Source organism: Coturnix japonica, chromosome 12 (genome assembly GCF_054131305.1).
Source record: "Coturnix japonica strain WE chromosome 12, WE-NBRP24, whole genome shotgun sequence".
NCBI classification, from domain to species: domain Eukaryota; kingdom Metazoa; phylum Chordata; class Aves; order Galliformes; family Phasianidae; genus Coturnix; species Coturnix japonica.
In genome coordinates, this window is record NC_140674.1 from 12,529,088 (window position 1) to 12,541,797 (window position 12,710).

General features: G+C 38.8%; 1 protein-coding gene across 8 annotated transcripts in view; it reads left to right on the forward strand.

Moving 5' to 3' along the window:
- The window catches only part of ATP13A3 (ATPase 13A3), a 51,936-nt gene that overhangs the window by 10,205 nt on the left and 29,021 nt on the right, over positions 1-12,710 (forward strand). For 4 of the 8 annotated variants that reach the window (XM_015871703.3, XM_015871699.2, XM_015871702.2 and 1 more), the window contains exons 1-5: positions 4,555-4,616; positions 7,538-7,631; positions 9,152-9,325; positions 10,095-10,265; positions 10,573-10,643. In XM_015871703.3, coding sequence (XP_015727189.2) covers positions 4,570-4,616; positions 7,538-7,631; positions 9,152-9,325; positions 10,095-10,265; positions 10,573-10,643 — 557 coding nt within the window. In that variant the 5' untranslated portion in view covers positions 4,555-4,569. Of the gene's footprint in view, positions 1-4,554; positions 4,617-7,537; positions 7,632-9,151; positions 9,326-10,094; positions 10,266-10,572; positions 10,644-12,710 lie in introns of those variants that run through there. The other 4 variants (XM_015871700.3, XM_085513061.1, XM_015871701.3 and 1 more) reach the window with 1 other exon arrangement.

The window sequence follows — 12,710 nt, forward strand, 5'->3', positions numbered from 1 at the left end:
GCTGTGCAAACTAGATGCACCTTTAAAGAAACAAAGGTTAAATGTCTGAACTTCTAGCAGCAACTTCGACCCTTGTAATAGATCAGGTTTTACTTGCTGATCTCCTTGTAATTTTATTCAGATGTTCTGATGTTAACCTCAAAAATATTTTCCAAGAATTCAGAGGAAGCGGAAAAAAAGTCATTGCCTCCTTTTACTGAGCATCCATACTGCAAAAGCAAATATATCCCAGGAAGCAGATACTCCATGCGGCACAATAAGGCGGCAGCCACACAGGAAAGGCTGGGCTCTTGGCACAGCCCCTGAGGGGAAATGCTTCCTTGAAAGGACCCATTGTTGTTGGACTGGGGTCTTTGGGCTTCTGGTTCTCCTCTGGAGCTTGTGGTTCCCTTGGTGCTCGGATAGGGCATCGTTGCCATCTGTTATCTAGCCATGGTAGTCTTGTTCAACCAAATAGAAGGACTGACGAGTTCATGTCTGTTGAAAGTGGAGTGTCTTTTTGGAAGCAGCTTCAGTGCCCATCTATTGAAGGTTAACGGTGTATGTAATGGCACCATGCCTTACTCAAGGTATTTGAAATGGTTTTAGCTTTCTTTTCCAAGAGTAAATAAAATGTGTTTTGTCCCTGTTGTAAAAAACTCTGAATTATGTTACCATCTAGTGTACTCTTCCAAAAGAGGAAAGAAACATACATGTCTAAAGTAATTGTATGTTGTGTTGGATTCCTGAGCTGTGGATCAGACCCTTTTTCCCGTATGGCAGCCAGGTAAGGGATCCTGACATTTAAAAAGAAAACAAGGAACAATAATATTTCAGTGTGTCTGTGAGTTGGAGCAAGCTCTGGAGAGTGTTTGCTTTTGGTGCTTGATTTATCAGATGAAAATGTTCATTAATGGGAGTAGCTGCTGCTTAAAGTAAGAGAAGTGAGATTCCACAAAGACAGAATGGTGAAGTGCTGTCCTGTGTGTGACCAACTGGTTTCATAATTCCTCATATAACTTCTCAATCTGTGCATGTGCTGCAGTGGTAGCCAATTTTTATGTGATCTGAAAGTATCTGAAGGATTTGAGGACCAGTTAGAAAGCCAGTTTTCAGTATGCTATTGGCTGTGGCACTTTGTTATTATGATGTATTATTATACTGAGATTATTGTTACTTGTAGAATTATCTCTTCTTAATGTAGCATGTATTTTACTATAAACATTGCAATTGCTATTACAGCCTGCAGAAAGTATACTTTACAAAGAATACACTCTACAAATGTAAATACAATTTTGGTTTGGAGATTGTTGGATACAATGGTCTTCCTTAAGCCTAAACACAGAAACAAAAGCTTGTATTATAACAGAAAACCCAAGATGGGAAGTGATAAAATAGGTATTGAGTGGAGGGCTTTGTTAAAAATTAGCTCGTGTACTTGTAAAATTTCCATGTATTCATGAAACTATTATGTCATTCTTATTGTTAGAGCTGGGTTAGTTGACTAAAGTGTTAAGCTTTGTTTGTGGTACAAATTATAGCCTTAACTCACTTTAAAATATAGCTGGAGGATTTCTGGTATTCCATAGTTCTTTGAGCTAATGTTTTACCCAACTGTTTATTATACATGATGTGGTTAATTCCATATTTACAGGTGCAACTACAAGCTGTGAGAGATCTGTAAATGGCAGGAGCTTCCCTTCGTATGAGGTGCATTCCTCAGGTACTCTTCAGGAGAGCGTCTTTTGCTTCTATAATTTGGGTTCCAGATTTACAATAAATGTTAAATTTATTTGTAAGGCTTTTGGCATTACTTTAATTTAAAGACATAATAGTGTATGTTGAAGAATGTTGTGACCTTTGTTTTTTGTGGTCGTAAAAATGCGATATCCCCAGGATTTGAGTAAGTTGTATAACACGTATAAAGTATGTGATCTGTGTCAGTTTTGAAAAGGTACTGAATGACATGGCTTTGTGTTCCAGGGGCAGGCAAAGACAGGATCTTGTGCGTGCTGTTGTTCTTGCCAGCTGGTGTGAGAAGCCTTTAGCCTCAGATGTGGATCCAACGTGTAGAATAATCTTGTCTGCAAAAAAGCATCGCATTGGTCATAGAAACCAAGTGGGAATTGTCACTGTTGGTAGGACAGTCACAGTGTGCGTCAGAGATGCAGGAATGACTACTGTGGGTAAATCTGTGTTCAGAAATTCCATGGAGTCTGAGAAGCTGTAAAAAGTTGCTCTGGAAGCTTCCCTTGGAGGAGATGCCGTGAGTGAGGGATGGATGCGTCCTGGTGACAAACTGTTTAGAGGCAAGGAGGCATAATGTGGGTTTTAGCTGGGCAATTTTATAGCCTTTAGAAATAACTCCGAGCATTTGTAATTCCAGGTGTGCTTTTAAAAGAACTGCCCTTCATTCATTTTCAGGGCTTGCAGGTTGTGTCAGTCTTTTCAAAAGCAGCTACTGGAGAAATTTTAGGAAATAGTACATTATTTTTGTATACATTAAAATAGCACCTCTTATTTATTATAGGGGAGGGGACTGGACTGTAAGTATGGGACTGTCCTCCAAGTCACTGAACTGAAGCCTTGGGTTTAGCTCACGAAAGCTTGAGCTGTTCCCTTTAAACTTTCTTTATTCAGTTATTTTAGTGTGCAATACACCACGTGTTGCAGTTTGGGAAGCGTGCTCCTTAATCATTTGACTTCGTTTCTTTTCTTACCTCTTAACCTGGTGTACTTGTCCATTTATTTATTCATACAGCACATTTTGAATGAACTCAGTGTTTCAGACTCAGCTTTTTGGATGTTGTTTGAGGAACTCGCTGGCAATTGGCATAGGCAGGAGCTGCAGGCTCCCACAGTAATAGCTGATAAGACTTTTCCTTCTATTTTTGTGGCCCCATTTATAAGCGTGCTTTTTTCTTGAGCATGGCCTTTTAAATTATACCTAGAACTTCTTTTCTCTACTTCTAGCAATTCTGACATCAGATTAAATAGTATGCACACATTGGAAACAACTTGCTGAATGCAACCTTGTGCGGGGAGGGCTGCCAAGTGGTGTGTAGACCTGGCAGTCTCTGGAGCAGGATGGCAAAGGAGACCTTGGGATGAGAACCAGCTTTTTTCTCCAGTGAAGAAATATTTCTGTGGACTGTTGTGAAGGTTCATAATCTTCCTGAAATAATATCGAAGAATCATTTTTGTTGTCTTTAGTGCTAGTAGCTGCATAAGAGGTGTATGTGTGAGCATACAATAAGATTCAGATTTTGAAATTGCTGACTTCAGTGGAAGGCCCAAAAGAACTCACTTCTGGTTTGGAAACCTTGCTGCCATTCTCTTTGGTTTTGAATTTCATAGCTGCCAATATGGCAGAGATGGAGCATCAGCTGGTGCCTTGGGTATGTAAGGCAGTCACTACCACCGGTAGGTCCATCAAATGGAATGCTGAAAGCCTTTGATGTAATGCACACAGAACTGTTTTGGTAACTACTGTGAATGTGCAAATGGCATGCTGCTGATGAAGAATAGTGCCTGGTAATGGACGTTGCCTTTGTAAGGTCTGCCACCTTGGTTTGGTGATTCCTTCTCTTGGTAAAGGATTTGGAAGAATGTCTGTAAAGTGCAGAAGCTCTTAATTTCCAAGACTTCAGCTTCCTATTTTCAGAACAAAACAGGGTTTTTCTGTGCTTTGACAGCTGGTCAGGGTACAGCTGGATGTCTGCTCTGTAACAGGTACTGCCTACAGTTAAGGACTGTTCAAGAAACTTTTAAAAGTTAAAGATCTGAAAGACCCATATTGAAATAAAGCTATTTAGAAACTTAATTAACAGCTATGAACTTGAAAATGGTGTTTTAATGGAGAATGTATTAGTTGTTATTGAGTTCTGGAAAGGAATGTTTAGTCTTTCAATGGTCTCTAGCAATACCATAATGGAGCCTTTTGGCCCCAGGAAAACTGGAAGGTGATGGTTTTACAGCACCAGTGCTGATTTCTGCAGTGTTCAGGTGGTGACCGAGTTACCTGCTTCAGCTTTATAGAGCTTGATTCCTAAAGCTCTTCTAGCTTGTGCGATCACTTTGTTATGCACTGTGATGAACTGCAGAATGTTTAAAGTGAGAAACGTGTGTGTATTTTTAACTGCTTTCTTCATCGCTGTTTTTCAGCTTAAAATGAATTTTGTTGTCTTTACTCGGGACAGCTGTAAATACAAGGAAGTGTTTGGTCAGAAGCACATATGCTTTCAGCTATGCAGATAGTATCAGGGCTCATGCACAGACCTGAAACTGTCTGTAGGATCCTTGTGAGGCAATTGTGGTTTGAATAGAATGAGCTGTACTGGCAGGCTGATGCCTGGAAGCACTGCCTCTCTATGAGCCCAATTACAGGATTGCAATTGTTCGTGCACAGCAGAGGGGGGGGGGAAAAAAAGCACAATCCAAGCAGTGCCAAATTTTCTTTGATATGTTAATCTTTTGATAACAGTTTGAAAAGCCCTTGGAGACTTTTTTTAGATTTTAGACAAAATAGTTCATTTGTCAGGACTTCCCTTCTAGATAGGGTCGCAGTTATTAAGAACGGCCTCGCTACTCATGATGGCAAAAGCAAATGCAGGGGACGGCTGCAGGACTGCCTGGTGGTAAGGGAAACTTTACTTTGCCTTGGGGTTTTGTACGGGTCTCTGAGAACAGTACAATAGGAGATAGGTAAGAAACAAGTTTGTAAGTTCAGCTTCTGGTGTATTTTAAATAGATGAATGATGATAGACTGTAAATGTGTGTGTAAATACTTAAGTGTTTTCGTATGCATGTTTGCATTGTACTTAAGTCTTGAGCTGTCAGTAAGTTTTATTTTTATCACCAAAACTTATTCTAAGTTACCCAGAAACTGCAGGAGGTCTCTCACTTCTGTTTTTATATCTGCAGTCTTTACAGCCCTGGATGTTTTTCTCTTGCTATTGTGAAATTAGCAGTAGAAATGAAAAGAAAAACAAAACAACAAACTAGAAGAATGAACTGTTAGCAATTACAAATACTAGAGCTGAGTTAGTTTTTTAAGGATTATGGGCTGGGACAAGTGCTGTGGAGAGCACAGGGAGGACCTCTCTACTTCTTCCCTTACAAAGCAAACTTGAAGGGTAATATTTGAACCGGTTGATTTCTTTTTGTAAACTTCCTTTTTTAATTATGCTGCCTATTGGAAAGGTGACTTCAGATAAGCTTAATAAGAGGCCTTATACCTCCAGGTGTACTGACTGAAACTTGATGTAGTTCTTTAACATCATTTCTTCTCAATACTGTCACAGATTCACCTTTACCATCTTTACACTGTTGCTGCAAATGTTTATTGTTTATAAATATTTTGCTTGTTTGGTCAGCAAAGATCAACTTTGTTACCAACGTAGTATCTCAGGAAATGATACAATATTTTCTTCATTACCTAGTGTAGTGTTAGAGGTTTGTGCACTCCCCTAACCCAGGACAGCCTTCATTAACTGGTTTCCTTGAGCGTTTTTTTGCTTGATTAAAAGCTGCTCAATGAATAAAAGTGTCAGTTTAAGACAAAGAAATGTGGTTTAGAACCTGCATGGCATACCTAACAGTTAAGGAAGTATCAGTTGTGCATTTCTTACGGCTTTAATTCCAAATAAATCTGCAGTGGAAAAGGTGTAGTTCAGTATTGGACAGTAATAGAATATGTTCAGTTTAAGAGTACAACAGTTGTGAGCTGGTGTTTGAATCAAGGGGGACTGCTGGTAACCCCTTGTTTGCTGTGATACAGAACAAAATAAAAGCTTAATCAAGTGCTCAGTTCCTGAAGTGCTGCATTTCTCACCTGTGACAGAGCTGTATGTCATGCAGTCCTTAGCACTGAGTGTGTATTTCTTCCACTAGAACCTTTCTCAGAGGTAAGAATAGGTTTCTGAGGAGCCCTGGATTTGGATTTGGTTGGATTCCTTTGTCACTTGTTGGCTTAGCTAGAGAGATGGCAGTAGCTTGCAAAAGCTGTGCAAGGATACGATGATAAACTGGGGGAGTGGATTGGAAGGAGCTTTTGAAGTTGGTGGATGCAACTGTCTCTGTCCAGGAGGTGGATTTGAGAGGAGCTGACTTGGAGTCTAGTGATGTGATTTGTGCGAGTGCTGAGGACTTCATGATAGCAAGGAACTTGGTAATAGCTGTGCTTCTGTCATAATGATACTTCATGTAAGTATTTGCAGTAGTTGCCTCCTAGTCTTCATTGGCAATCTGAGCTGAGGTTAAGCGGATGGCTTTTGATGTGACTTTTTGGGTTTTTTATTTGGAACTACTTTTTGTATGAAAAGTGACAATGTCCATAACTTTGATATTGGCTATGCTATGAAAGTGAATTCTCAGGACTATTTTTATGTTATGTTAATAAGTGCTATCTTCAGAGAGGTGGATGCATGTGCAATAATGAAAACAAGGTTAACGGCAATACAGAGAATGATATCTAATCCATGCTTTGGCAGGTAAGCAGTAGCTGTGTGGTATTTTTAGGTGGTAGGTGGTCCTGTGAAAATAAGATAGGGGCTCATGTATAATAAATAATACATAGTTAATTTGTACAAGGGTACTACAATGAAAGTTAGATGCAGTTTTAATTTCCAAAATTTAGCTTTTGGACTTGGCATTTCTTTCTTTCTGATGCTGAAAGTTCTGGTGAGCCTCATAGTAAGTGGTGGCAACTTTATGTTTGTAGTTCTTCCCTATTGGAACGGGAAACTATTGAATTATGTTTGTCACATTGGCATCTTGGCATACTCTTGCTTTCCATGTTCATGTAACTCATGAATAATCTGTCCTCAGGGCACCCCTAAAGATTTGCAATTATAATGAATTTACTGTAAGAGGCAAAGCTGTCAATATAAGTTAGAGAATTATAGAATGGCTTGGGTTGGAAGGGGCCTTGAAAATGGCCAAACTCCAGTGCCCCTGCTGTGGGCAGGGACACCTTAACTAGGTAAGGCTGCACAAAGTAGCGATGAAGGAATTGTAAAGAAGACAAAAGCCTTACCTAACCAATAAGCACGAGTTGATTTAGAAACATTAGACTGGGAATGTGAAGAGACTCATTTTTCTAATGTTATCCTTCTTTTTTGCTGTTTTTTTAATTTATACATGAGTTTTTCTGCTTAGTTGAGAAATGCACCTCCCAGGGCTACAATGCCTTTCCTTCAGGAGGATAGCCTGGCTTCTGACAGCATCTGATAAAAGCCATTACAGTATATAATGATAACAGCATGTAATCTTTACTTACTTATAAGTTTTTGTCTGTTTGTTTACAGCTTTAATTCATGTTTTCCTCATGAAGTTTGTAGAATGAACAAAAAGCTTGGTATGCTGCATGTAGAGTGTAACCAAGGTAGATCAAGGTGGATTGCTACTGGAAACTACTGCAGTGCAAACTCAAGATCTGTGTTAATATTTTGTCACTGTGTTTCACGTGTGTGCACTTAAAGTTAAAAACAAGCCTCTTGACAAACTAATACTCACTGTCAGTTATGTTGCTTCAAGTGTTTATTATTTTGTTTTAAAGGTCTTCCATATCTCACGTTGAGAAGTTCCATATCATACTAAACATGGAGAAGGAAGAAAAGAAGTTTGTCAATAAGGCAGAGGAGGAGGAGATGGTAATTAGTTGTGTATTCTGTTCTTATACCGTGAATGAAATGTGCTCTTATAATTTTTGTGTATATATAGGGAATGTTCCATCAGGAAGTGCCCTGTCTCAATTTAAAACAAGATTTTCATAAAGTTGTACTTCATCATTCTTTGTGTAATTATGAAATCTAACCTTGGGGTAGGTGATGTTTTTTACTGAAAGCCTTTGCAGAGGTGCTGGGTTGAGGTCAGCAATACAACAGCCAATGCTGATATTTAACAATATTTTAAAGGAAAATGGAAGTAGAACACAGTCGTTTTTTTCTTTTCTCCCAACCCTGAAGCTTTTTGCTTGTTGGTTAAAACAGTTTAATTACCCCAAATTTGGCTCTGCTTACTCTTGTATATTCATGTTTGTGCAGTTAAGACTCCACTCCCTAAAAAAAAGGAGAGCATCTTTGTGGGTGTTTGGTAGCATTTAAACTTTGTTTCTGACTAAAGCAGAGATATCTCTTACTGTTCATCCGGGAAGATTCAGCAGCTAGATTTGACAGAGATAATGTCAGCTGATCTTTACATTTCAAGTCCTTCTTAAAGACTGCTGAAAATACTTGGGCCAGATAGGGGTTTTTCTTTAATGGTGAAATCCTGCATGTTGAATTCCTTGTTCTTTCCTTAAGCACACTGCTGGGAAAAGCTGCTCTTCATTAGACCACCTCAGAGGTGGAACATAGGCAAAATACGCCTTACAACAAATAGTCAAACTGCCCTGCATATGGCCTGATCATTAAAATAAGTGCTTTTTGAAGGGGATTGCTTTTTTTTTTTTTTTTTTTTTTTTTTTGCTTCAAAAGAGGCAATAGTATTTCCTTCTATTCTTCACCTCTTTGTTTGTCATGATAAGGAGTGGATATTGGCTCCAGCATTTTAGGGGTGACAGAATGGGTTTGATCTGTTTTTTGTGAGCTGAGAAGTCTACAAAACAAACCTCTTGAAAAACCTTTTCTTAATAAAGGCAATGTTGTTTAATGAACATCCCCCAAATTGTGCAGAAAGTTGGTGTTAATGTGAAAGGTGCTGATGGGACTCAATGGGAAACATCGTTGCCGTTTTGCAGCAGGAAATATAATCTAATGATGTAATGCGAAACTCAGGAATGTAGCATTGCATCTGGTAAGCCACTGAATTCTGTTCTGTTCCCAGCTGACATCAGGTTAAGTTGGTACATGCCTTTGACTAAGGCACATTTAATACTTCATGGGATTTTTATTGAGATTTTTCTAGCTGCCTAATAATCTTAGAGAGTGCTGCTTGTAGTCCCTAATGATTCACAATAGAATTTCTTGTTAAGTAACAGACAAATTAATCATTCCTTTACTTAATAGTAGTATTTTACAAATATTTTTATACAGATGTTTAGAAAGTAGTATGAAAATATGTCAGCACTGGTAATTTGAAGCTGTGTGTGTTAGCTAATCAACTGCTTATCTTTCCCAAGCCAAAGGAATTAAAAGGGTCATTGCTTGTTTGTTTCTCTGTTTCCATGCAGGAGATCTATGGTTATGAATTATGTCGTTGGAAGCTGGTGCTAGTTACTGTAGGAGTGATCTGTTCTGGTGGCTTCCTACTCCTCCTCCTCTACTGGATGCCTCAGTGGCGTGTGAAAGCAACGTGCAAAAAGACTACGCTTAAAGACTGTGAAGTGGTTCTGCTGAGAACAACTGTAAGTCTATGGATAGGGGGATGTGCTTATGCAAGTTAAGAGTTGTTTCTCATCCCTCTTGCTGCTTGCTGAATTATACAGATTCTTGTCTGTCAGGTAGAGACAGTTTTGTTTTGTGGTGCTGAGGAACTGTGCTCCTAGGTACTGTGTACAGCTTTGCAGCTCTTTGCAGAGGACATAGTGAAAACAAAGTCTTTGCTTTTGGATTTTAAGAATTAAATACATCAATTTTCATTGAAAGCTGCAGATCAGATACCTTGTTCTTATTACCTGATACACAGTTTTCAGTTTTTCGACTCTTCATCAGCTGCTTTAAGTTTGCTCAATTAAGCTGAAAATGTAGAACCAAGGGTGGTATGATATCAAATTATATTTTTACTCTACAACTGGTGTGTGTAGTATCTGTGTATGATTTTGTGATACATCTTCATTTCTTCTTAGTGGCAGAGTGGGTGAAGCTGCGCACATAGAAATCTTACTCTTCTTCCTGCTACAGAGCAAATCTAGTGTTTTCTAAAGGGCTGAATGTGTCAAAATTCAAGTACCAGATTTCATTGCTCAAGAAAAAAGCCAACAACAAACCCTTTTAGTGTTGAAAACATTATTTCAGAATTGTGGAATTAAATGCATTCTTAAGGCATCTGACTTTAATTTGAATCTTCTATAATTATGTTTAGACTGTTATCTATTGACTCGTTGCTACAGCTACTGTAGTAAAATACTGTTGGAATGTTGTAATAACTTCCTTCTTTTCTTTTTCTTCCATAAGGATGAATTCAAGATATGGTTTTGTGCAAAGGTTCGCGTTATGCCTTCTTTGGGAGCCAGTCCTTTACAGAATCCTGACCCTGTTGTACACAAGGTTTCAAATGGCCACACTGTTCATTTCTGTGAATCTGCTGCAGAAGAGAATAAAAATTATTTGAAAAAATATTTGCCTGTAAGTAGAGCTGCAGTGCTTCACTTGCTAACTTTCAAAGCATCTCCAAGTAGTGCCTGGTGTCAACACAGACAGTGCAGTAACGCATCAGTTATTTCATTTGTCTGAAAGCCTAACAGGCTTCTCAGGTAGAAAACATCTCTTCCACAGTAGCTCATTACTGGGCATTGTGGGATGTTTGATATAGTATTTTGAAAGAAAACCACTCAGTTTTCAGTAACTTTTCGAAGTTCATTTTCTATCAGTGTTCAAAACACAGTCAGTGGGGAGAGGTGCTGGTTTAATACCTGGTCTGTTGCCCTTGCAGATTCGTTATTTCACACATCACAGCGTGAAGTATTTCTGGAATGATTCAGCTCAAAGTTTTGATGTTGTACGGTAGGAATATTTCTTATTTTACTTAAAGCTGCATTTTTTTGTAACTGTCGCATGCCTGAAAGCATGGTGAAAAATAATATTGTATTCTGACCAGCTGTTTTAGCTCAATGAGCCTTTGAACCACTGTGAGAGCAGGGAGATTTTAACACAGTGTGACTTCTGGAAAGAGAATTTTTGTTTAACATACCTTTAATGAGCATGATTTATATAGAGTAACGTGCTTTGTGCCATTGCAGGCTTTTGCCTGTTCTAGGTGTGTTATTTGAGAACATGAGCATCGCAGTTCTCCTACAAACTTGTAAAATATTTTCCTTCTGTTGGAATAACTTAAGCTTTTTGCATTGCTGCTGAGTTAGACCCAGAAAGAGTCCCTAGGAAGAGGGAAATTCACTGACTGCTCATGGCTCACCTTTATGTAGGTTTGTGCAGCTGTGTTTAGCCAAGCTGAACTGGAAGCAGTGGCTCTTAGTAACAACGTCAGGTCTCTTTACAGCTTCACATAGAAATAAGTGTTGTGCCTTAGCATGAAAGCGGTGACTCGAAATTTGGTATTTGCTGGCTGTTTGACTGTGCCTTTTGATGTTCTTGTGATAACTCAGCCGAGATATAAGCCCCTGAAAAATCTCAGATATGCCTGTGAAGTTGTGAGCATTTATTCAATCACATTCTTGCTAATACGCCAAATTTTCACTGCTGTGATATGTTAGGAATTGCTCAGCCTGACTGCTGAGCACTTGTTTAGTCAGGTACTGTAACTGAACTAGAATCCACTGCTTAACAGCTGGGTACTGAAGTGGGGAAAGAGGCACATCTGAGACTAGCAGAGTACTGAGTCACTTTTGGGCAAAGTCAAGTAACAGCGAGATTATGGTGGTTTTACTCTCTGTAGTGAATTAGTTACGATCATGTAGGGAAGTTCTCAATATCAACTGGGAAATAGTAATTGAACATAAGAATATAAGCATTCTGAAAAGAAGTCTGAAGAAGTTTTAAACATACTCTCTGCCTTCACTGGAATGGATTTCTTAAGCTCCTGTTCAGTTTGTTCTGTAGTAACGTGGTAGAGAATCAGTTTGTAAAGAGGTGGGACTTTAGACTTTGGGCTTCGTAGTAAGATCCTAAGGTAAGCAAAGCTGTAGTTGTGTTCTATGTATGATATTGTATAATGAACATAAGACAGTCTGTGCAGTCTGTTATGCAAGTATCCAGAAGACAGAATAGTTTGATTACATAAAGGCTAATCACAGTGTAGAAGGGAAGCAAATAAAGATTTCTTGGGCAGCAAATTCAGTTGTGAGAGCTTGAGTTTCGTTATCATTGTTCTTATAATAATGTAACATTAAGATCCCTGGTTTAAACACAGGAAATGCAAGTGCAATTGTTCTTAAACTAAATCAGACCTGGCCATGTAGCCAAAGAGGATGCACCTTTGACCCTGTGTGTCTGTTTTGTTTTAGCTAGTGTCAAATGAATCTTTGAGTGAGTTGATGAGTACTTCATCTAATAAAGTATGTGCATACCGGGTTTTTCTTAATGTCTTGGGAATTCAGTACTGTAACACTTAAGTGGAGTGAGGCTAATTTCTCTCATTGTGGACTGAAAACTAAAAATAAGTTCCTTTCCTGAGCAAAACTGGGAGAGGAGTGCTGCTGAGGGGAAATTACAGGAGAAAATGGAGTAGAAGGCTGTTCTAGATCTAAATCAAACAGTGAAAGGGAGAGTGGAAGACTGTGTGTATGCTGAGAACTACAGCTAAGGTGGCTGATCTGAAATGCAGGTAACATCCTGCTGAAAGCTTTACCTTTGCACGAGTATTGCACATTCAGGCATATTTGCATTTAAAGCACTTTGTTTTAGGGGCCCTTCTTAAACACCATGGCGTATTCCTTTTCTACTGGGGGAGTGAATAACTGAATTGTTTGGGACAGAATGGGGAGCAAGGCACAGCTACTAGAGGAGAATTATATACTGATCTAAAAATCATACTTTAAAATCCTTGAACCTGACACAATTTAGGGAAAACTTGTAAACCTGCAATTAAGTTTATTTATTAGCATTTTTATATTC